We start from the raw sequence: 24,205 nt of genomic DNA, 5'->3' as shown, positions 1-24,205 counted from the left end.
TGCTGGTCAGTAGTGGGTGAAGGTTTGGGAAGAGCAGGAGAAGATGGAGCCGGGGAATGCAGGGGTGGAGGGAAGCCAAGGCTGGCACAGGGAGCTGCCTGTACGTGCAGCACCACGAGCTCTGCACATACTGCAGGAAAGGCACTTCTGAAAGGAAAACAGCAGAAGGGAACATGAAAGGCCCCAGTGGGTGCCAGCAGTGACTGTGAGTCTCCGTGCTGTCCTGGTTCTGTGTCCTCAGGACACTCTGTGCTCTCCTCTCAAATCTATGGCTTTACATTTGTGTGTGTGTAAGTGGAGCAGGAATCCCTCCCCAGAGCACCTTGCTGCAGAGAGTATCTGAGGTCAGATGCTCAACCAGGGCCAACTCTGAGTTCGAGAATCCCAAACAGAGCTGCTGAGATCTGACCAGCACTCTGCCTGTACAGAAGTGCCTCACAGCCTGCCCCATCCCCGTTGTATTTGTGTTCCCCCAGACGAAGGCAGGAATGATGAATCTGACTCCATGTTCTCAGAATGCTACTTTATTATTCTATAATACTATATTATATTAAAGAATACTATACTAAAGAATACAGAAAGGATACTTGCAGAATGCTAAAAAGATAATAATGAAAACTCCTGACTCTTTCCAGAGTCCTGGCACAGCTTGGCACTGATTGGCCAAAGAGTGAAAACAACTCACAGCAGAATCCAATGGAACAATCACCTGTGGGTAAACAATCTCCAAACACATTCCACATGAGCACAACACACGAGAAGTAAATGAGATAAGAATTGTTTTCCTTTTCTCTGAGGCTCCTCAGCTTCCCAGGAGGAAAATCCTGGGCAAAGGGATTTTTCAGAGAATGTGAATGCCACACATCCCCACTGGAGGTGGCATGATGTCCCATAGACCCCAGGACAGTCCCTTGGGGACCTCCTCTCCCTGCCTGGTGCTGCTGCTGTTTCTTGAGTATTAGGTCAAGTGTGCAGAGCATCTGTGATGTGTCAAACAGGCACATCTGGACTTTTCTGTCTTTCTTCCTCTGCCTCAAAGTGGATTAATCAGCATTATCCAATGTGTTTTCCCCACTGTGAATTAAGCCTGCGTGAAGTACCAACGTTGCTCTCTTTCTCTGACCCCTGTTCTCCATTCCTGCCCTCCTCCAGCAGCACTGGGATTGCCTGAGGTTTTGTTACCAGGATGGGACTGGAGAGAGAAATCAACTCTGAGCTCCAGAGCTCTGCTCCATGCTTCTCCCAGGTGGAAGAACATGCATGGATGCAAAGCAGCAGCAACCAATGCTCCTGGAGGTGTGAAGCTGCAAAAATGAATTTGGGCAGCACTTCTGCCCAAACAGCCTGGCTGAAATGGGATCTGCTTCACTCCAGCAGTTTCCAAGCAGGCAAAAGCCTAAGCACTTTGTTTAATTTCCTTACCTGCTGGGAAATAGCTGGTGTCTTTTAAAGTTTTTGGCAGGAAATGTGACTCTGGAAGGTCAAACACAGCTGATCTATGGCTGGGAGTAGTTGTTACAGGCAAAGGCTTAATGGGAGATCATGGGAAGTCTTTGTACTTGTGATAAATCTGGTTTAACTCCCTGTGTTCAGAGTCAAACAGGGCATGTACAGATCTTTGTAAAATCATAGTCAAAGGCTTTCTGGATAGCAAGTGGGTCCTTGGAGCAAGAAATCCCAATGGTGCATGAGCAGATCCACAGCTCATTGCAGCAGTAACAGAAATACTCAGCAGGGCTAAGACACAGCAGTTACACCTCACCAAATCCTCCAGCAGCTTTCTGGGGCAAGAGCCACCCCAGTGTCCTTGTGCTGCATTCCAGATTGGCATCTGCTAAGCAGACGAGGGGCTGCTGATGCAGTGATTTATTCAGGGTGCCTGAACTGCTCAACAGTTAAAAGTTTATTTATTTATCTTCAAAGAAAGGATGCTGTACTTCCCAATTGGTTTTGTTTTAGGGCTGGTGGAAAGCCAATTCATTCTGAGTGCTGCAGCACTCGAGAGTTTCTCTTCTCTTGATCTTGGCATTACTTCAGTTGGAGATTTTTTCACTGTGTTCTTATCCTGCAGGAAATCTGTGAAGGAGAAAATAGGAAGAAGGAAAAAAATATAACTCAAAGCCATATGACTTTTATTTTTACAATCTAAGCAAGGAGTCAGAAGAAAGATGTAGCATGGACAGACAGATCTGTGTGTTTGGTGTAAATCCAATGATTTAATGATCTTTAATGCTGGTGTGACACTGTTAACATTCACAGCTCCTGATGTGTATCTGCTTAAGTGAAAGGTGGGAACTTGGGTTGGTAGTGTTGATCACGGAGATGGATTTATTCCAGAGATCCATCTGGCACAGTAATGTGATGCAGAAGAGGCAGAAATGTTTTTTGGTTGATCAGTGTTGACTCTTCATGATGGGGTAGGCTCCCTCCCAGTACCTTTCTCTTGTGCTCAGCCCTGGGCATGTTGTTAGCAAATGATGGTAATGAACCCAAGAACTGGTGAGAGTGCCACAAAATGGATACAGAATGTGAGGAAATGCATTTCTCTGTGCTTTCCATCTCCTCAGGGATGTGTGCTTTTCAGCAGCCTGCATGAAAACAGGTTGTTGTGTTGTGTGAAAGCTCATGTTGCACAATGCCAGCTGAAGCTCCAGCACGGATCCACAAGGATCTCCATCAGCAATTCCCTGCCTTGGAGTGATGACAGCACAGGGGTGGAGGGGAGGGACTGCAGGGAGCCAAGCAGAGCCAAGACTGCAGCAGGGCAGCAATCCCTAAAGCTGGAAAAGGAACAAGGAGAGAGTGGATTTGGAGGAATGGAACATCTTCATAAAGAAGCTGTGGGGTTCTCTCCCAAGTGCAAACTGGAAATCACCTTCTAAACAAGCCCTGTGAGGGAGCCAGTGGGAGCTTTGCTGTCTGTGCATAGGATGCAGAGGATATAGGCTCTGGGGTTATAGACAGGGGAGACACTTCCCTCGGCCAAAAATGAGACAAACCAATCCCATAGATCATTCCTGTCCTGGCATTTTTGGGTTTGAGGGCTGGTTTTCCTTTGCCTTTACTTTTGTGTAGGGACAGCAGGGAGAAGAGGGGATTTGAGTGCAAGTTGTTTTCCAAATAACAAGTGTTTCAGTGATGCACTGAGCACAGCCAGGCTGTTTCCCACATGCCTGGACACGGCAGTGACCTGCTCCAGGGAGGGAATGCCCAGAGGTCAAAGGGGAGGTGGGTTTGTGGTTTGTGGTTTGCTTTGAGACTGACTGATTGTATCACAGCAGAACTCCCAGAGCTCTTTCCTTTCTAGCATCACACCTGGATGCAGTGACAGCTCTTAGGATCCAGGGTGTGTTGAAGGTCAAGTCTGCTGCACATTGTGTGGTCCCACAGTAACTAACCCTCCCTGGTGCTAAAGCTTTGGAGGATGCCCATCAACAGCATCACAACTCTAGCTCCATTCCCATCCTCATGAGTTCAAACCCAGCTGTGGCAGCAGCTCTCTGGTCACAGAGAGCAACAGACAACTTTCCCAGGCATCATTCTGTGAAAGGCTCTGAGAAGCTCAGAGAGAAGAATTATAAACAATTCTTACCTTCACTTGCTGCACCTGCTGTTGTGAACAAGTGGAATGTGTTATGGAGATTTGTGTACCAAAGGGTGGTTTCTTAATTAGCCAATGGTGATAGTGTTTTAATTAAAGGACCAATCAAATCCACCTGTAGGGATGGAGTTGATTGGTCCTTTAATTAAAACACCATCAGGTGTTTTAATTAAAGGACCAATTTTAGGGCTAGGAATTTTATACGAGGGTGTAAAAAGCAATGGGTTTGTTAATAAAGTGAATTGGCCTTCTGTGAATGCCTCGAGAGTCTATGTCACTTATTACACCGCCCTGGACTCCTGTGCTGGCACCCAGGAGCTGTGTGCTCACTGGGGCAGCGTTTCTGGAAGGGTTTGGGTGGCTGGGTGCCCTCCCTGACCGTGTGTGTCCCTGGCCAGGCTCCCTGCACACCGGGCGCAGCTCGCCGCCGCCGGGCAGCGTTCCCGAGGAGCAGCAGCAGATCGCCCGCCAGGGCTCCTACACCAGCATCAACAGCGAGGGAGAGTTCATCCCTGAGACCATGGACCAGAACGTGAGTGGGGCTGGGGGGTGGCTGCTGTGGGACAGCTCTGCTGGCTTCTTGGGGTCTCTGCTGCTCAGAGTGACCCTGAGATACATTAGAAAGTCTCTTTTCCCAGCCCAGTGCTCGAAGAAGGAGTCAGAGCTCTTCAGTTCTCGGTCTCAAGGTTGTTTATTGTTCCTTATCTGTAAAATTCTTTCACCTGCCCTGCCAAGGTCCACTCAACATGACAGTCAGAGGCACTCTGCCTGCCCCCAGGGTGGTGTTATCTTTTTATACTAAAAACTACATGTACAATGTTTACAATTACTTTCCAATACCTATCACCTATGTTAGACAGTGAGCTTCTACTCTAAACCAATCTAAAAGTGCCACCATCACAGCAGAAGATAGAGGTCAGGAAGAAGGAGAAAGGCTGGACAGGCTCAGATTCCTCCGTCTTGCCCCCTGAACCCCCATTCTAAAAACCTCAAAAATCTAATTTTCACCCCGTGATAAATTCACTGTCATTCTGCTTAAACTGTTTGGGCTTGCAGATCTTCATGTAAAGTTGGTAATTTGCTCCATTGGTCATAATCAAACCCACAGGTGTTTTGGGCTCTGTGCCAGGGTCTCTGAGCCCCCTGGCAGGGGTCTTGGCAGTCCAGGACAGCCAGAGGGATGTCCTGAATTCCAGCACTGGCTGTGCTGGGAGAGCTGCTCCCACCTTTACATTCTGGCACTGCCTGTGCTTGGGGCTCAGGCCAGCTTTATCCAGGAATGGGCGCCCCTGGGCTTGACATGCCCATGGAAGTGTCTGATTTCCAGGAGCCCTGAGAGCCAGTGGGGATGGCAGATGTGCCCAGGCACCTCAGGTAGCTCTGGGGCACACATATGCACCAGCTGCCAGGCCCTTGTGGCCACAGCATTCCCAGATCCCAGGACTGTGAGGGAATGTGCCAAGCAACCGATTGCCTGCGATTGCAACAGCCTGGGGATATCAGCAGCTCTGGCTGCTTCCCAAGTGGTGTTTCTGCCTGAGCTCCAGTTACAGTTCTTGGCTCTGCCCACAGCCTTTGTGGTTTTGTGTCTCTGTCCCTCCCCCATTTATATTTTTTTAAGCTCTCTTAATAAGGAGATTGTATATTCCAGTCTCTCAGTAATAAAAGAGCAGTAAGTTCCTCAGTGCTGAGCAGTACCTCATCCTCCAGTCAATTTGGTACCCATGGTGAGGGAAACTGCTGTGTCAAGGGAGCACAGTGGGAGCACCTTACACTTCCCTCTCAGTTTGCATTTCTGCTCAACCTGTAGCTCTGAAGAGCTTAATGTAGATCCTGTGAAGTCAGCTGGGCTGTCTGAGCACGTCATTCTTACAAAGCTCTTGGAAACACAGGACCAAGAATCCCTAGTTTGCAGCAGGGACATCTGGAAGGCACTAAACTCAATCCATCAGGTTGCTATGCTGGCCCTCAAGGATATTCCTGGGGAGATGTGTATTTCCTACACTCAAAAGCACCCACTAGCTCCACATTTGCATGCAGGCCGTGCCAGTGTTTCCATGGCAAAGTTGTGTTTTCAACAGTTTATTATCCAGCCATTAATAAAATAAGAAGTCACTCCGGGTGAGTCTTGGCAGCGTCAGAGTGCAGATGTATCGTGTGCTCCTTGCAGCCAAAAGCTGGCTCCCCATTGTTTTCACATGCCTCCAAAACATGTTGGGGAGGATTAAGACCAAGTGTGTGTGTGTGCAAGGGGAGGGTCCCTGTCACCCCCTTGGGTGTAAATCAGCCCAGCTCCACTGGCTGTTTGTGCAGCTCCATTAATTCAGAGCCCTGAGCCTGCTCTGGATGAAGGTTCCCAGATGCTCTCCTTGCCTTTCCCCAACATCACTCTGTGGGTGGCCCACAGCCCTTTGCTGGTGAATTAAAAGCAGGGAAAAGGGGTTTGGGGAATGGTTTGGGGTTTATTGTCTTTCCTCATTGAGCACTTCTGCTTTTCCCTATATGGGTTTTGCCTTCAGAATGTTCTTGTACTGCTGCTTCCATATGTGCCTCATGGAAAAGCACTCAGAAGCTGGAGCTTGCTGCCTTTTGGGGAATGCCCCTGTGCAAGCCTGTGATGTAACTGTGGTCTTGGGACCAGCCTGGCAGATGAACAGAGGCTGAGTATGGAGCATGCTCCAATTCCCAATTTTATGCTTTTGAGAAATGAGTCTGTTTCAGCTTTGACTGCTGGAAGAGACCTGGCATGGCTGGCAGAGGTGGGGAGTGGTTTCTGTCAGAGTGCTTGCTCCTCTTTGGCCTGGTGCATTTTGAAGGAGGTTTTAGGGTACAAACTAGGAAGAGGAGAGGAGAGAAATTGCACTTTGCAGTTGGGACTGCCTGGCCAAAACAGCACGAGCTGTTCTGACAACTGGCTGAGGAGGGCTGATGGGAACAGCCTGGGGAAAAGGCTGTTGGGGAAGGAGGAGCGATGTGGGAAGCAGCAAAGTGTGGCTCCACATGGTGTTTAACCCTTGTTGCTCAGCTTTGCCAGGAGTGAGCTGTGGAGCAGGGGTTAGTGAGTGTCCCAGCCAGCAGGGAGCATGGCAGCGCAGTGTGGCTCGGAGCAGGTTCTGCTCCATGTGGAGCTGCACACAGCTCCAGGGTTTACCACTCCTTACAAACCCTCTATTGTTACTAACCAGCTATAAATAACCCTGGCCAGTACAATGTCTCATCCAGGAAGCAACACAAATGCAGCTTTTGACTTCACTGAGCTGGTGAGTGCCAAGGCGGTTCTTCCAGCCAAAGCCCTGATGATGCTGCTCTTATCAGCAGAGAGGAAGGCTGGGCTCGTGTGCCAGGCAGCTCGGGAAGTCAGGAGCCCAGGGCTGCACTCCTGCCTCTGCTACACAATATCCACTTGGCCTTGGGCACATCATTTGTGTCCTGATACATATTTTCTTTAAGTAGTAAGGAAAAAGTAGTAAATATTGTTATTTCTCACAATTGCTTTGAGCACTTTGAATCTCATTGACTCCTCTGCACGCTTTGAACATCAGGGTGTTAATGATCTTTGCTTTAGTTTTTCTACCAGCAAATAGCAGCTGGAAAGAACAATAATGCAAAAAAGGCATCATAAATGGATGACCCTGCAGAGGTCTGCTGGTTCTGGAGCTTGGGAATCTACAGTGCGTGGTTTTATTGTTTCCCTTTTCTTTCTCTGTCAGATGCTCGAAGCTTTCATCAGCCCTGATGATTCTCTGTCTGGGAGCTGCCAGTCACTGGACAGGTCTGTGGACAGGTGAGTTGTGTGTGTCACCATGTTCCCAAGCTGAACTGCAGCCTCTGCTCTATAGCAGGAGAGCAGCAGGATCAGTGGCAACCCCTGAGATTTCTGTTGGGATGAGGATGCAGCTGAGTAAAGCAAATTTATCTTTATTGCTGAAAACCAGATCCTAGCACGGATGTCTGTGCAATGATTTTAATTGCAGTAATCTGAGTTGGACAAAGACAGCCTAGTCCTGTGTGACCAGGTTTTCTTTTTTTGCCTTTTGAGATGAAAATTCTCACAGACTCACACAATGGTTTGGGTTGGAAGGGACCTTAAAGATCATCCAGTTGCAATCCCCTGCCATGGGAAGGGACAGCTCCCACTAGACCAGGTTACTCAGTGCTCCATTTAGCCTGGCCTTGAACACTTCCAGGGTGGGCACCCACAGTTTCTCTGGGCAGTCTTTTCCAGTGCTTCACCACCCTCACAGCACCTCCTTCCCTCTGGCTCTCTGCAGTCACCAGGTCAATATTCCATCAGCCTCTCCGTGCCTCCTCCTCCCTGGGCACGCTGTCTGCTCTCCACTGACCACTGGCAAACTCAGCAGCCCCTGTGCAGTGCCAGCAGCCACAGACGTGTCAGTCGAGGTGCTGGGGACACCAGATGAGCAGTAACTAAGTTTAGCTGCTCAGCAGGAAGCAACTGGGACACGCTGTACTAAGCCAGGCTGCGATTCAGTGCCTGCTGCCATTGAGCTGGATCCCAGCTCCCACGTGCACAGAATCCCTGTGTTTGCTGCTGTGCAGGGTGAGCTGTGGATAAGACACAGTGTCCTTTTGGGAAGCAGTGTATTTTTTTTTCCATCTGCATCAAAGGTTGTCTATTTTTTTCCGCTGTTGCTGTTCCATCCAGCCCCAAGGCTGTGTTCCAGCAGGCCTGCCTGCCTTGGGTTGATTGTGTAGCGTGCTTGGGGTTTGCAGCTCCGTGTGCTTTGGACCTGTCTCAGCATCAAGGTCCATTTCCTTTTTGTGGCTTTTAATAATTTCCTGTGATGTATTTGCTCATTGTTAGGGCTGTATCGAAGCTGGATTCCTTGTGTTCCCAGCCTCTCTGCCCCAGCTTTGCTTTTGCACAGATTTTGCCAAGAAGAACGGCAGAAGGAGCTTGGGCTGTGTGTAACACCCTGTTGTGAACTGAGAGGAGAGCTTTAGGCTTTTAGCTCTGTCTGTGAGAGGGTGGCATGGCCTGATTTCCTGTCCAAAGCAGGCAGATGTGTCCAGTCATGGGTCTAGGAGCTGGAAGAGGCACAAGGAGGGCTGTATTACTCCAAGGAAGAGGAGTTAGTAGGACTGTTCCTGCAAAGAGCTGGTGGAGGCCTTGCAGCCAGTTGTTGGGATGGCATCAGCCCAAGATGACAGAGCAAGTCACCAGGCTGAGGGTTAGGAACAGCACCACAAACTCCTCTTTGCCACAGCAGGGATCAGCTCTGACATGAGTAGGTTTCAGAGCACTTTACAAAGCTGATTTCTACTCTGTGCCCATATTGTTAAAAGGGAAGTGTAAAACCCACATGCCCAGCTCACTCTGTAAGACCCTGGGGTGAAATTGGGATTTCTGCAATCCCCTTGCAGTGCTTTTCCATCCTCTCACTGTAGTTTAAAGGCCTTGAGGCACCAATGCCACACTCTCCCTCCTGGTCCCATGGGAGGCTGTGTGTTCCCAGAGGTGATGCAGAGTCTGTGTGAGGAAGGTTGGAGGTGATGCTGGACAGGAGGGAAGCCTGCATGAACTGAGCATGGCTGAAGGGCTCTGCTGTGAGCACCTGCAGCAGCTCAGCAGTGTCCATGGAAAGCAGAGGTGTGTGGTTGAACACTTGACACTGAGGGAGCAGAATCCTGTGGCCCTCCTGAGCTGCCTCCTGCACAGGGCTGATGATCTTCGGCTGCTTCATTTCAGCCTGGTGACTGTGGGTTTTGCAGCATCCCTTTTGTTTGCCACAAGAACAAGCTGTGATCCAGCCAAAAAAACCAGTCCTCATTCTTGTGCAGGATGAGGATGGGAGCTCAGTGGTCAGTGCAACTTGAGGTTTATCCTGTCCTTTCCCTAGTGTATTAATTCCATAGCTGTTCTGATATAATAAATAAATCATTTTTTTTCCATCCCTTTGCAGCCCTCCCTTTCCCCAAACCCCTGTTCCTGGAAGGAAGAGCCATCCCAAAGACAGTCTTGATTGCATGGGTAAGCACTCTTGGTGGTTTATATTTGCTGAAAAGTATAAAGAGCTTATAGTGAAGAGACTGGACTATTAGAGAGATGGCACTGCATGAAAAATAATTAAAAGCAATCAAGCAAACCAGCTCCATAGTTTGGTAACCTTTCAGAACTGACCCTGCAATGATCAAACATGAATATTCTCTAAAATCAAAAGGCCCAGAGCAACAAACACAGGCAGGGCTGCTCTTGTCTTCGTTAACCCTTTGTGATTCTGCAGCAATACCTTTTGGGCTGGTTTGGGAATCAATTGACAGCAGCAATAGTGCAAACTGGGCAGCTGAGGCCCTGAGGTGGATGGATGCAAGCAAGCAAAGCTTGAGATCTGTGCTGGAAGATGTTGCTCTTGTGTTTGCAGACAACTGCAGGGTGCTGGGAACAGCCTTGTAGGATCAGCTTTTGCCTCTCTTTTCTCATCTGGGAGTTGCCCCTTCAGGATCTCAACTTCCTACACAGCAAACCCCAACTCCCTAGGGAGTTACACCTCTTCCACTTGCATGAATAATAATCTGCAGTAGTGCAAATGCTGGGAGAGAAGCTGTATTGGTGCTTGCACAGATCATAGGTTACTGCTTCATCACTTACAAACATCCAGCTGGTTAAATAATGGAAACTCTGTAATATTGTAATGACTTGCACTAATAAAAATGAGCAAATGGCAGCCAGCCTGTGGCTGGATAACTCATTGCTGGCCTGAGGCAGGATTTCTAGATTGAGCTGCAGAGATAAAGCTGCAGTCAGCCTGGTTGCTGAAGGTTTTAATGCTTCCCCCATGGCACTTTGCTTTGAGACACCTCTGGGCACCGTTGCTCACACGTGGCTCACTGAGAACCTCTTGCCCTGTCCTTGTTGCTCCTCTTGCTGACCATATTTCAGCCATTATGTGCTCTTTTTGGCAATCACACCGAAGCACAGCAGAGGCCAGGAATGGCCTCTGAGGAGCTGCTGCTGGCCCCAGGCTAAGACAAACAAACAGTCAGAAGGGGCTGTGTCATTAGAATTGGATGGAGGAAAAACAGCAGGTGAAAGAAGGGGGTGGAATGACAGATATTTTAATCTCAAGTTATTTGGTGCTACCAGCAACGGCTTCCTGTGCTGGGGTTTTTATTAAAAAAATATGTCCTTATCTTGCATGTCCATCCATCTCTCTCATCATCCAGTGTCTAAACTCTGATGGTCTTTAATCCCTTCTGTATATTCTATCTTTCTAGCATTTAATTAAATAAATATAAAAGTTTGGAGCTCTGGAGGTTTGAATTGGCTTTCAGAGGGGAGGAGTCACATCTGAGAAGAAAGAGGGGAGATGTTATCTGGTGTTAGTCAAGTGCTGGACTTTTTTGCATTTTCCTGGAAATAGCTGATATCATAACAAATGTTTTGGAGTGGATGTGTCTAGGCCTGACCCTGCCTGGCAGTTCTGTTTATTTTTTTTTGCATTTTCCAAGTGCAAATAAGATGTTTTAGTGTTATGCCTTGGAAACCAAGCATGGTCTGTGTTAATCCCCTGCCTTGGACTTGAACTATGTGGGCCAGGGTCCATAAAGTGAGCAGTTAAACCTCTGATTTTGAGGCACTAAGGGCAGTGTGTCTAACCCTGATTTTCCACTGAAGAGTTTGTGAGTGTGGGCAGATTTCACTTGGGGTATGTAGGGTTGTGTTAATGAGCACCTTGTCTCCTCCTTCTCACCTCTAACTCAGTGTTTCCCATAAGAAACACTCTGGGCATTTGATACTGAGCTGATCTCAGAAATATCTGTGTCTTCTTCCCTCCTGGCAGATTTTGACATCCCATTCTGTGAGAGGTTTGGGAAAGGTGGGACCTTCCCAAGGCAGTACCATCTCTCCCAAAGCCGCAAGGACTACAGCGATGGTAAGGACGTGATGGGGGCTCAGGGAGGGGGTGATCAGTCCTTGGTGCCTTGTGCCAGTGCCTGGGACTGGAAACACTTGGGAAGGAGAGGTTTCTGATGAAGGGAGAGCCACCAAGTGCTTTGACATTCACTTGTGTATTCAGAAGGGTGTTCTCTGTGAGACCTTGTGGCTCTGCTCTTGGGAAATGCTGAGCCTGTCCTCTGCTTACACCTCCTGCTTTAATTTAGCCATGGGGATGATTGGCATTTCTCATCCCTGGCAGTATCAACCTTCCCACTCCCCTAAATTGCCTTCTTTTGAGGATGATTTTTGTGACCTTTACAGCAGGTTTCTCACTGAACCATAGGAAATCCCCAAGCAATTTCAGGGTAGCAGTATCTGTTTGCTTCTCTGTTTTAAGCTGGTGAGCTCTGAGCTTTGGGGCCAACTCCATCATCTTTTTCCTGCTCATTCTTTTACTGTGTAAGACTGCAAGCAGTGGGAAGCAAAAATTCCCTTGGGAAAAATGCGCTGGGGACGTTCAGAGAGCATATTGAGATTTCCAGAATGAGTTTCATCTCTCACTGCCACCCCTGTGAAAGCAGCTCTGGCCCTGCTGTGTGGTCATTTGCCTGTGGACTTGGGGGATAGCAGGGATAATTTTCAATGTAAATCTCTGCCTGTTCAGTGTTTAATTGTGATTAACAACCAACACACCTATTGATGTAATTAAACTGTTGCAAACCCCTCCGGAAACATCTACATGAGATGTAATGCCTGCTGTTATCAACTCTTAAATTGAATTAAAATCTTCACATGGCTTTGTTTCAGTTTCATTACACTTGCTTTGCTTAATTTGAGGAGATGAGGATCTCAATGATGTGAGAAGGTGGTGACAGGTGGATCCAAGCTGCTGTGTGTGTTCTGGCTGTCATTTTACCCCTTTTCCCCTGCAGGCCGGAGGACTTTCCCCAGGAGTTACTTCCCACAGGAGAACCTGTTTCAGCTCGTCCCTTCCAGCAGAACCAAGAGCTTTACTGGGGACAGCAAGCTCAGCACTCTGCAGTATGATGAGTACAGGCCCAAGTGTTGGAACAATTTTGAAAAGGGTCTGCAGGCCTTCAGCACCTCCCCTACAAAAGCCAGGAACTGTGAGTGCACCAAAGCCCCGAGTGCCTGAGGTCTCAGGAGAGCTGGGATTTGGCACAAAATTAAGTTTTTTGACCTGCTGAATTACTAATTACTGATGTTGCTGGGCATCAGCTAAGCAGCCATGGGTAAACTTTGATTGCACCTCCAACATGAGGCACACTGCACCAGCTTGTGTGTCATGAGCAGGGTTTAGTACAGCACCCTGTGTCTTACTCAGCCTTTGGCTGAGAGCTGTGTGGGGTCAGCTGGTGTTCATCTTGCTGGGTTACAGGTGATTGCTTGTGTGTTGGACTGTCAGCTTCCCAGAAGACTTGGGATGTGGGAGCAAATGCATCCAGAGTTTCTGTTCCTTGCCTTGCATTGCTGTCACCCCAGCACTCAAAGATGCTCCTCTGTTATTGCAGCATTGCCCATGGTATAGAAGCTGGTGCATATTGGGCCTGTTTAGTGATGGACAACATCCTAGAAATGACCAGTGAGATAAAACTCCTCACTGGTCCCTGCCTGGGTTGCTGCTCAGCCCTCCTGTATTCTGCTAAACACTCCCACAGCAGAAGGGAAATTCCAGTGTTGGCTAAGGAAACAGTTTTTAGAGGAATGACTCTTAATGAAATAGGAATTTCCTGGGATTTGTTTCTGCTTTATGCTAATGCAAACTGGGAGACATTCCCCCCACACCAATAGCACCAGTGTAGTTAAAACTGGTTTGTCCTGGTGCACCTGGGAGAGAGAGAGACTCACTGACTGCCCTGTAGGGTCAGGTGGACCCTGATGCTGAAGTCTCCCTGCTGTGCTCTTCCCTCAACCCTCTCCTCTCTCCTGTAGCCCTGCAGGCACCTGTGAACTGGAGGCTGGGGAAGCTGCTGGGAAGAGGAGCTTTTGGGGAAGTTTATCTCTGCTATGATGCTGACACTGGGAGGGAGCTGTCAGTGAAGCAGGTGCCTTTCGACCCTGACAGCCAGGAGACAAGTAAAGTGAGTACAGGGGCAGGGCTGTTCTGCAGCACCCTGGGGAACTGAGGGCTGAGGGTAGAGGTGTCCATGCCCCTGGGAGGCTGTGTGTGCAGACAGGGTGTTGTTTCCCCTCTCTGGAGTAGTCCTGAATGTCTGTGGTGCTCTGGTGACTTCTGTGCCTCCCAGTTCCTTGGTTACATTGGCCTGCTCTGTGTCAGGTATCACCTCTTGCAGGTCTGTCTGATCTTCCTTTGTTTTGTCCTTCTTGCTCCCTTCACCTTCTCCCCATCCTACTCAGTGACTTTTTTGGAATCTTTCCAGAAAACCTCCTTAAACACAAGTAACAATAGTAATAATAATTAATGAAACCTGTCTGAAAGCCAAGCCCTGTCTTTCTCCTTACCTTTCCCTTAGGGCGTGCTCCTTATTTCTAGGCCTCATGTGGCCAATGGCTTTGTGGACAGCTTCACAGCTGCTACAAAAACTGTGCTCAGCATGGAGTAATATCTATATCATGTTCCCAAAGACACCATTCCCTTTCATCAGGAAGCCTGTGTGGTTTGTTACAGGAGGTGAATGCTTTAGAATGTGAGATTCAGCTGTTGAAGACTCTCCGTCACGACAGGATTGTGCAGTACTACGGGTGCCTGCGGGATCCGGAGGAGAAGAAGTTGTCCATCTTTGTGGAATACATGCCAGGGGTAAGTGTGATTCCTGCTAAACATTGTCCTGAGTGGCAGAAAACAGATTTAGAGTTTCTTGGACTTCGGTGAAATTTGTGTTTGTCCAGCTGAGCTGTTTTACAGCTGATGAACCAAACTAAACCAGTGGATGCATCCCTAAGGCTTGGGAGAGCTCAGGATGTGAGTCAGATCTCATGGTGAAGCCCCTCAACAAGCACTGGGTGAAAAGAAGAGTTTTGCAGGCAGGTTTTAGGTTTGAATCCTGGAGCAGGGTGTGTGCACAGTCTGGAATCTGAGCTTGGTGCATGTGGGACATGATCCAGACCCTGCTCCAAACACTGTGGCCTGAGCCCATCCTTAAGTATTTACTGCAACTCCCTGCAGGACAAGCTAATAGTACAACTGTCCACCCACAGCTGTCACCAATTATTTGTGGCTTTCAGCACGTGTGTATTAAAAACAGTGGTGTTCATTAGAATCCTCTGGTGAGGACAGAGCTTTTTGTGGGCAGCATTATCCTCTTGTGCAGGAGTGGCTTCATTTGTGGCTTTGCTGATATAGGATGAAATAGTCGTGGGGAAAAAGATCAGAATGCTTTGAGGGAATTTAAGCAGGGGCTGGAGAATGTGCATGGGTGAGTTGAGCATCTCTTTGTGTTTGGGAGCTTGTGAATTACATCAGCCATTAGACTGGCGGTGTAAAACAGCATAATGCTATTTACATTGCTGGAGGATGTGTTCTCCTAAGTCCCTTCTGTCCAGCTGGATTTGTTCCCCAGAGTGTGGGAGAATAAACCCTTGTTTATACAGAGATTTGTAAGGTCAGAAGGGACAATTAAGTCATTTGGTTGCAAATAATTTTAGTAGTTAGGCAAATGTGCTAGAGGCTCTCTGAATGAATCTTGCATGTGAGTGATCAGGTAGATTTCCATGCCTGAGTCCCTTCCATACCCTGTCCTCCCTCTTTCCCTGTGGGCATCTTGCCTTCAGGCCCTGCCACAAGGCATGGACCCAGAGGAGTAAATCCCAGGAATTCCAGCAGTCCCCTTGCTGATGTTTGTTAGCAGCCAGGAAACCAGCATTCGATGCTGGGGCAGTGTCCAGCAGGGCTGGAAATTCAGTGTTTGTTTTTTTAAATGATAAAGCTGAGCTCTGACCAAATACAGATTGACTTTGCTGCTGCAACAACAGCTCATTTGACAAAAGCAGCTTGGGGCTCTGGTTTCCAAGGCCAGTGGAAGTGAGGGAGTTCCCAAAGCTTGCAGGACAGCAGCTCTGCAAAGCTGGGTCTGGCCAAGCTTCCAGTTTGAGAGAGTCAGCTTGGCAAAATGTTCAGAGGGCCAATTTTGGGTACATCCTGAGGCTGTCATTCTTTTGCTGGCCCCCAGTTAATAGCTGACTCTGTAGTTTCTGTCCTGCCCATAAACTGTTTTTTAAATTATGCTTGGAAAACAGAGTGGTCCATTTGACCACAGGCCTCAAAGAACCAGTTTCCCCTTCTTGCTTGATATCCCCTGAAAAGAAAAAAGAAATCTCTTTTAGTTGTGGTGAGGGAATGTACCATGCATACAGGTTATATTGAGGGAGTCATTTGGAACATCTCAGGTTGCTTCAGCAGTGCTAAGAAAAGGAGAGGCCCATCCACAGGATCACCACCAGCCTCAAAAGAAGCCAAAACAGTAGCTGGGCAGAGCAACAGCAGAGATGGGTGGATGTGGAAAAGCTGATACAGTTGGATGGGCTGGCTTGGAGCAGAGCAGCCACTGTTCCCAGAACAGGACTGGCAGTCATGGATCCACCCCAGAGCTGCAGGACAGGCAGAAACAGGATGGGTTTCCCCTCCCACTTCCCAGCTAACCTGAATACTGGAGGTAGAGCTGAGTGTGAACCCCAAATCTGCCTCTGGTTCATCCCTGCTAAAACCCAGCTCTGGCACAGTGAGATACATCCATTTCCAAGTGGCCCAAAAATACAGCTGAAGCCAAGGGACTTCAACCTGCTGCAGATGATAAATGTCTGTACCCCTGCTCCCTTTTTTCTTTGATCAATACCATCAAACCAGTTTGAGCCTGCATGCCTGGGTCAGGAATTCAAGGACTTGTAAATTATCTATTGTGGGTGGTCTTGGTGCAGCCCCTTTTGGGGCTGGTTGTCCCTCATGGCTGTGGGTGATCCTTGCTGTGCAGAGTTTTGAGAGGAGCCTTTCAAAGACTAACTCATCATCTTGATCCTAAAGAAGTGGCTGTCTGCAACTCCCTGCAAGGAGATTGTAGGCAGGTAGGAGTTGGTCTTTTCTCACAGGTAGCAAGTGATAGGAAAAGAGGACATGGCCTCAAGTTGCACCAGCAGAGATTTAGATTGGGTGCTGGGAACAATTTCTTCACTGTAAGGGTTGTCAGGCATCAGAACAGGCTGCCCAGGGAAGTGGTGGAATCACCATTGTTGGAAATGCTCAAAAGAACACTTGGGTTTAGTGATGCAACTGGCAGTGCTGGGTTAATGATTGCAATGGATGGTCTCAGAGGTTTTTTCCAATCTTAAAGAGTCTATGAGTCTAATTAATCGCGTTGATCTTCTCATTTGAGTTGTAATTCCTCATCAGTTCGGTCCTCAGTGAGCTGTCAGTGACCCCCCTGCAGCCACTAGAGGGGGGAAAAGGTCTGTGCTGTTGGCAGGAGGAAGCTGTGCCAGGCACCCGCCTGTGTCACCTTCATCTCCCCAGGGATCTGGGACACGGGCACAAGTCTTTGCTCTGTTCACCACTTAGTGGATTTCTGCTGTTTCTACAAATAGGGTTTGGGGTTTTGGTTTTTTTTTTTTTGAGCTGGAATGCAGAGTGGTCAGGGAGGTTTAAGAAGTTGCTGTGATGTGATGGTTTCTCTGGTCCTTACAGCTGGTGTGTGTTATTTCTTCACAACAGGGCTCAATAAAGGACCAGCTGAAAGCTTATGGTGCTCTGACAGAGAATGTCACACGGAAATACACCAGGCAGATCCTGCAGGGGGTCTTCTACCTACACAGCAATATGATTGTCCACAGGGATATTAAAGGTGAGTGCATAATACAGAGACTTCTTGCTTGCTTGGGTTTGCTCAGCCCAGCCACCCCCTGCCCCAGTACAAATCCAGCATAGTGCTGGGATCTGCTCTTTGAAGTATTTTTGCCCCTGCCCTTCACCAGATTGAGCCATGAAAATCTTGAGCAAGCAGCTGAAACCAAAAATCTTGGGCTGTTTTCTCTCTCAAGGCATTACTGTTAACTGCCCTTACACATCTGAAAATCTGGTGTAACATAGCCAAGATCTGAGAGGCTCTGCCATTTGGAGAGGTCTGAAGCTGCTTTCTGCTGTCTGTGGGTGGGATAATCTGTTGGCCCCCATGCCCTGCTCATTTTTGGGAAACATGCTGAATGAGGGGATGCTGGTGGGAGTCAAACCTCTTGGACAGCAGCTGCCTTAGGAGAGAATAAATTGAAATAATGCTGAGTCCAGCCCCACCACAGCCCTTTGGGCTCCCCCCTGCCTGGCTCTTTGCCTGTGCCCTTCCTGCTCTCCTCACTGTAGCCACTTCATGTTCCTGCTTCATTTCTTGGGGCTCTTGTCTTTGCTTCTCACCCCAGGTGCCAATATTCTGAGAGATTCTGCTGGAAATGTGAAACTTGGAGATTTTGGAGCCAGCAAACGCATCCAGACCATCTGCATGTCTGGGACTGGGATTAAATCTGTCACAGGGACACCATACTGGATGAGCCCAGAGGTTATCAGTGGAGAGGGCTATGGAAGGAAAGCTGATGTGTGGTAAGGACACAGTAAAAACCCCACCACTGCTACTTAAATCCAACAGTCCTTTTGGGAAGCTGTAATGGGAGCAACAGGTATTGCTAGTAGCTGGAGGTAGTGCAAAGGATGGAAAATAGGAGATACATGTTAGGATCAACTGTGCAGATCCAGAGTAAAACTGTTGTAGCCAAGTTCCCAAACAGGAGCACTCAGAATCACAACTTGCATTTGGAAAGTCTTGTCTTGTGTGAGTCTCACATCCAGCTCATCCCCATAATTGCTTTTTTGATTCTGGAAAGCAGGTTGATAACAAAGCTCACTGAAAGACCTGCTGAGTTTTGGTGGCCCTGATTTTGGGTTCACTAAGCTCAGAGGCTCAGGGGATCTTCATGGTCTTCCCAAATGTGCTGCTGAATGTTTGCATGTGGCTCAGGCACAAAGACAACTAAAATCATTGGCTGCTTGTGAATGTTTTGATCTGTGGAGGATAACAGATGGAACCTGGAGGAGTTGGATAACACTGCTAATCTTCCCAGTATATGAGGAGGAAGCAATGTCTTCCCAGTCTGCTTTCTGTTAGGTGCCCAAGTAAAGAGAGTCAACAAAAAATAATCCTTCCAAGAGAGCCTTAATTGGGTGGGAAAACCTAGAAAGTCCTTAGCAGGTGTCCATGTGCCCTGCACCACCTGCACTGGCTGATGGGAGGCAAATGTTTAATTTTTAAATTTTTTAGGATCAATGGGATAAGTTTAATTTTTTTAAGGATCATTCATGAATAGAGGTGGCAGAGTATCTCTGCTGAGACCAGGATTCTTGAGCAAACCAAGGGAAACCTCTCAGGCTCTTTGCTGCTCATTCCACCTGTCCCTTCTCAGGTGCACCTCAGAGATGAAGTGGGATGTCGGCAAACATGTTTCATTCTGGCTCAGCTTCCCTGGGAACTACGTGTTATTGTTGAAACTCTGCTGTCTGAAGCTGTGCATGGGTTTCCCTTCAGGGGATGCTCCAGTGAGCTTTTATGAGGCTTAGGATCTGCCAGTTAACTTAGTGTCTCCCTGACCTTTTTATGAAACCTAGTAGCCTGGAGAAGAAGAGGCTCAGAGGTGACCTTATTGCTCTCTGTGACTTCCTGAAGGGAGGTTGCAGACAGCTGGGGTTGGTCTCTTCCACCAGGCAGCACTGACAGAACCAGAGGACACAGTCTCCAGTTACATCAGGGAAGGTGTAGGTTGGATATTAGGAAGAAATTTTTCCCCAAAAGAATAATAAAGTACTAGAATGCTCTTCCCAGGGAGGTGGTACAATCACCATCTCTGGATGTTTTTAAATAAGACTGGACATGGCACTTGGTGCTATAGTCTAGTTGAGGTGTTAGGGCATAGGTTGGACTCAATGACCTTAGAGGTCTCTTCCAACCTCATTCTTCTGGGATTCTGTAAAGTGGGCAGAAAAGCCCTCAGCTTTAAGGCAAGGCTCATCCACCCACTCAAAGTTGAGTGCCAAGGACCTGTGTGACCAGGGAGCTTCAGGGGACCAGACATTCCAGGGCTATGTGCCCATCTCCTGCAGGTTTTTTCACTTTAGGCAGGTGCAGTCCCAGGGCTGGTTAGACTTGAGCTGCAGTGTGGTGGAGTTTATGGGTCCCCAGAACGAGGGAAGAGATGAGAATCTTGACTCCATGTTTCAGAAGGCTGATTTATTATTTTATGAAATATATTATAAGAAAATGATATACTAAAAGAATAGAAGAAAGGATTTCATCAGAAGGCTAGTAAAGAATGAATAATAAAATCTTGTGACTGACCAGAGAGTCCAACACAGCTGGACTGTGATTGGTCATCAAGTAAAAACAACCACATGCGACCAATCAAAGATGCACCTGCCACATTCCACAGCAGCAGATAATTATTGTTTACATTTCGTTTCTGAGGCCTCAGTTTCTCAGGAGAAAAACCCTAGCAAAGATATTTTTCAGAAAATATGTCTGTGACATCTCCCCAGTCCCTCACGCTGTGCTCCGCCTTGTTGCAGGAGCGTGGCCTGCACCGTGGTGGAGATGCTAACGGAGAAGCCGCCTTGGGCAGAGTTCGAGGCCATGGCGGCAATTTTTAAAATCGCCACGCAGCCCACCAACCCCCAGCTCCCCGACAGCGTCTCCAGCTCCTGCCGCAACTTCCTCAAGCAGATCTTCGTGGAGGAGAAGCGGAGGCCGACGGCCGAGGACCTGCTGCGGCACCCCTTTGTCAACTGCGGGCTCTGAGCGCTGCCAGCGGGGCCGGGGAGCGCCGTGTGGGGAGGTCGGGCCTCACCCGGGGCTGTCCTGACTGTCCCTCCTCGCTCGCTGCTGCCTCGGCCCCGCCGCCTTGTTGGATTTTCAAGCTGCGTTCGGGACTGTGGAGACTTCAGAGCCAGGGATTTCCCGGCCTTGTGCGGGTGCTGGACCACGGAACCTCCCTGCTGCCAGCGGTACCGGCCTCGTCCCCCTCGCCAAGTAACTGCTCTCTTGGGGGAAGTGTGACGAGAGGGAAATGTCCCCTCAGCGAGCGGGAAATGTCCCCTCAGCGAAATGTCCCCCCTGGCGAGCGGGAAATGTCCCCTCAGCGAGTGGGGAATGTCCCCTCAGCGAGTGGGGTCTCCTCAGCGAGCGGGGAATGTCCCCTAAGCGAGTGGGGAGTGTCCCCTCACCGAGTGGGGTCCCCTCAGCGAGCGGGGGAATGTCCCCTCAGCGAGTGGGGTCCCCTCAGCGAGCGGGGAGTGTCCCCTCAGCAAGCGGGGAATGTCCCCTAAGCGAGCGGGGGAATGTCCCCTCAGCGAGCGGGGAGTGTCCCCTCAGCGAGCGGGGATGTCCCCTCAGCACGGCGGCGGTGCCGGCGGCATCCCCAGGAGCGGCGGGGGAATGAGGTGCTCAGCGGCCATCAGCACCTTTCGCAGAGGAACAGACAGGGCCTTCAGCCAAGCCGGAGGAGATGATCCTCAGACCGCAGAGTCGGGGGGACCTGGGCGTCCCCGTCCACGAGGGGACCGACCCCGCTGGAGCGGGGCGGCGTTTCACACTGTCCTGTGCCTTACGCGGTTACAATCAAGGAGTGATGCTCGGCTCAGATCTGGTGTGAGGATGCAGCAGCCGTGTTGACTTTGCCTTGGCGTGTGTGTGTGTGTGTGAGTCTGGGAACCAGGGGGTCTTCTCGGGGTGCAGGAGGTCTCTGCCGGGTACGCCCGCGGACGGATGCCCGGGACCCCTGCCATGGGCTGAGGGATGGGTAAATGGTGGTGGTGGGGGTTAAATGCTGTGTGGGCAGGGCTGAACAGCAGCCAGGTTGTGCTGGGAGCCATCAGGATTCAGGGGGGAGCTGACGGGAATCTCAGCAAGGACGGCTCTGCTCATAGCCACAGTTTGCTGAACTGTGCCCGTGCTGCTGGGATGCCATCGTGTTCTGGACATGGAGCTGCAGGGAGAGCCCAGTGCATCTCTAAAACCCAAGAGAGTAACTAAAATTAGGCGGAGAGGACTGATGCATGTGAATCTGGGTGTGTCCTCCTCCAGGCACCTCCTCTGTGCCTTGTGGAGCATCAGTGGTGCCCAAGGGAGCAGCTACAGGACAATGCAGCCCCAGACTGGGAAAGCGGAGCTGCAGCAGTGGAGGGCAGCTGGAAGCAGATTCCTTCCCTCAGTAGGTTTGAAGTTGTATGAGAAAATGGGCCAGTCAAAAGCAGAGCTGAGCTACAGCCTCTGACCAGCACTGCCCTGCTGGAAAACCTGGGCAGGAAGCACGCACAGAGTCCCTGGAAGCTAGTTAATTAATTAATCAATCAGATCTGGGGGGTTTGTGATAAATTAATTGCACTATCCTACCTCCCTTCTCTGCTGCATTAGCTGTTTCCACCAACTCAGCAAAGGGTCCAAAAAGCAGTTACCAGGAGGCTCCATCCTCAGGCCAGTGTGCCAGACGGGGTTTATTTTAATGCTGGTTTTCAGTGAAAATGAAAAATGTTGCTCAGACTTAAGAAGAAAGTGACAAATTGGTTGTTTGTGTAAACACATCCTTGAATTCTTCCGTGTGGAAGAGATCAAGACTTTGCATCACTGGTGTGTCCATGCCCTCAGCTCTGAATAGAAAAGCAAGATTGAGGAGGCTGCCCAGTGTAGCTGTGCATGTCCCATTTCTGGAAACATTCAGGGTCAGGGCTGGGTATGGCCAACCTTGGAGCAACCTGGTCAAGTGAAAAAGTGTCCCTGCCCCATGGCAAGGGGTTGGAATGAGATGAGCTCTAAGGTCCCTTCCAACCCAGACCATTCAAAGATTTCATGATTTCAAGAATTATTTCAGTTAAAAAAAAAAAAAAAAACAAAAAAAAACCAAACAACACTATTTGGACAAATTAAAAGAAATACCTAAAAGCATTCCCTGTAAATCTCTCTGAAAGCTATGAAGGCCATTTATTCCAGGCCAGGTTCCTGGGAAGCTGGGTGCAATGCTGGAGCAGCACTGGGGCTTGTGTCAGTCAGCCATAGGGTGATGGGCAGCCCCCATGGGGAGGGGAAAAGTCTCCTTTTGCTGAGGGGAATGAAGAATTTTATTCTGTGAATAGGACCAAATCCATCAGCCTGGTCAGTAATATGGGATGGATGGAAACAAACACAAGGGGAAAAAAAAAATCAGCATTGTCTGGGAATGAGTTTGGCAGAAGAGGGTAACAAAGTGTGTGTTCACCAAAGCTAAAAAAAAAAAAAATCAAACCAATTTTTAAGCTGTTTTCTCTTCTTTCATTAAATCTGTTTGGTTTGGGTTTTCTCAGCCCTTCAATGGTGGGAGGGTGTTTCCCTTTTAGCCAAAGGGGGCTCCTGGCTGCCCCAAAATGCTCCCAGGGCCCTCAGACCACCTCAGTCCTCCCATGGATGGATGTGGTGTGTGTGAGTGTGTGTGAGTGTGAGTGTGAGTGTGAGACACTCCTCAGGTGCCTTTGCCTTTCTGGTTTGTAAAACCCTTGCAGTGTTCTGATGTACAGAATGGAACTAGGAGAAGCAAATGGAATTATTCTACCATGTAAAGTCATTTTCTGTTTGTTTGTTTGTTTGGTTTGTTTTTATTTTGTTTTCCCTGTAGCGGGCCCTGCGGCTTTCCCTGCACGGTGCTGTGTGTCCATGGAGAAATAAATTCCTTTTGGGGGTGGGCAGGGGCAGGACATGGGAACAGGCTGGCAGGAGGGTGGTGGCATCACCATCCCTGGAATTGTGGATGTGGGATGTGGTTTGGTGATGAACATGGTTGGATTTGATGATTTTGGAGATCTTTTCTGTCCTTAATGTCTCCATGAGCCTGCATTCCTGCTGCCTGTCCCCTGCTCCCAACAGGGCAGCTCCCAGCAAGGGTGGGGGGCACGGGGGGCACTGGTGTCACCATCCCGGGGGCAGTGACAAAGATTGGATGGTTCTGGCTTTTTCTGGGACAGATGGATCTGTGCAGCTCTCGGAGCCCATGGTTCTGCGTGTCCCTCTGTCCTGATGTTCCACTTTGGACTCCCAATGCACAGAATTTTGTGCTTCTGAACTTAATTTTCCTTTATTTTAATTAATTTCTTTTTATTTTAAAATTTGGAGTATTTTTCTTTATTTCTGTTTCATCTTCATTTTCCCACTCCTCCCCTCGTTCCCCCATTGTCTCTGCCCTATTCCTTTCCCCCCCCTTTTTTCCCATTCTTGCTTTTTTTCCCCTTTCCCCCCCTTTTTCCCCCCCTCTTTTTTCTGTACTTCCCTTCTTCTTCTCTTCTTCTTCCCTTCTTCTCTTTTTTCTTTTTCTTCTTCCCTTCTTCTCTTTTTTCTCTTTTTTCTTTTTCTTCTTCTTTTCTTCTTTTTTCTTCTTTTCTTCTTTTTTCCTTTCCTCGGTCCTTTTTTTTTTGTCCTTTTTTTTTTCACCTCTTTTTCCCCTCCTCTATTTTTCTTGTTTCCATTTTTTCCCTTTTCCCCTCCTTTTTTCCTTCATTTCCCCCTTTTTATTTTTTGTTTCTCTTGGGCCGTTTTGCGGACGGAGCTCGGTTTGACCGGGGGGCGGTGCCATGTAAATGAGGTGGGCGGGGAATGCAAATGAGCAGGAGGATTGTCCCAGCCCCGTATGTAAATGAGGGGGCGGGCTCATGCAAAGCAGCGAGGCGCTCCCGTGACAAG

The 24,205-nt window shown here is 48.9% G+C and overlaps 1 protein-coding gene across 2 annotated transcripts in view; it reads left to right on the top strand.

Annotated features, from left to right (window-relative positions):
- LOC131087011 (mitogen-activated protein kinase kinase kinase 3-like) overlaps positions 1-20,575 on the top strand; it is an 80,485-nt gene extending 59,910 nt beyond the window's left edge. For both annotated transcript variants that reach the window (XM_058030370.1, XM_058030362.1), the window contains exons 8-17: positions 4,000-4,133; positions 7,312-7,385; positions 9,526-9,593; positions 11,404-11,496; positions 12,434-12,628; positions 13,455-13,603; positions 14,152-14,283; positions 17,185-17,314; positions 17,883-18,060; positions 20,074-20,575. In XM_058030370.1, coding sequence (XP_057886353.1) covers positions 4,000-4,133; positions 7,312-7,385; positions 9,526-9,593; positions 11,404-11,496; positions 12,434-12,628; positions 13,455-13,603; positions 14,152-14,283; positions 17,185-17,314; positions 17,883-18,060; positions 20,074-20,302 — 1,382 coding nt within the window. In that variant the 3' untranslated portion in view covers positions 20,303-20,575. The remainder of the gene's footprint in view (positions 1-3,999; positions 4,134-7,311; positions 7,386-9,525; positions 9,594-11,403; positions 11,497-12,433; positions 12,629-13,454; positions 13,604-14,151; positions 14,284-17,184; positions 17,315-17,882; positions 18,061-20,073) is intronic.
- The last annotated feature ends 3,630 nt before the right edge of the window (positions 20,576-24,205 follow it).

This window comes from Melospiza georgiana, chromosome 1, assembly GCF_028018845.1.
Source record: "Melospiza georgiana isolate bMelGeo1 chromosome 1, bMelGeo1.pri, whole genome shotgun sequence".
Lineage (NCBI taxonomy): Eukaryota > Metazoa > Chordata > Aves > Passeriformes > Passerellidae > Melospiza > Melospiza georgiana.
The sequence above is the reverse complement of the archived record's forward strand: the minus strand, read 5'-3'. Positions and strand labels throughout refer to the sequence as shown.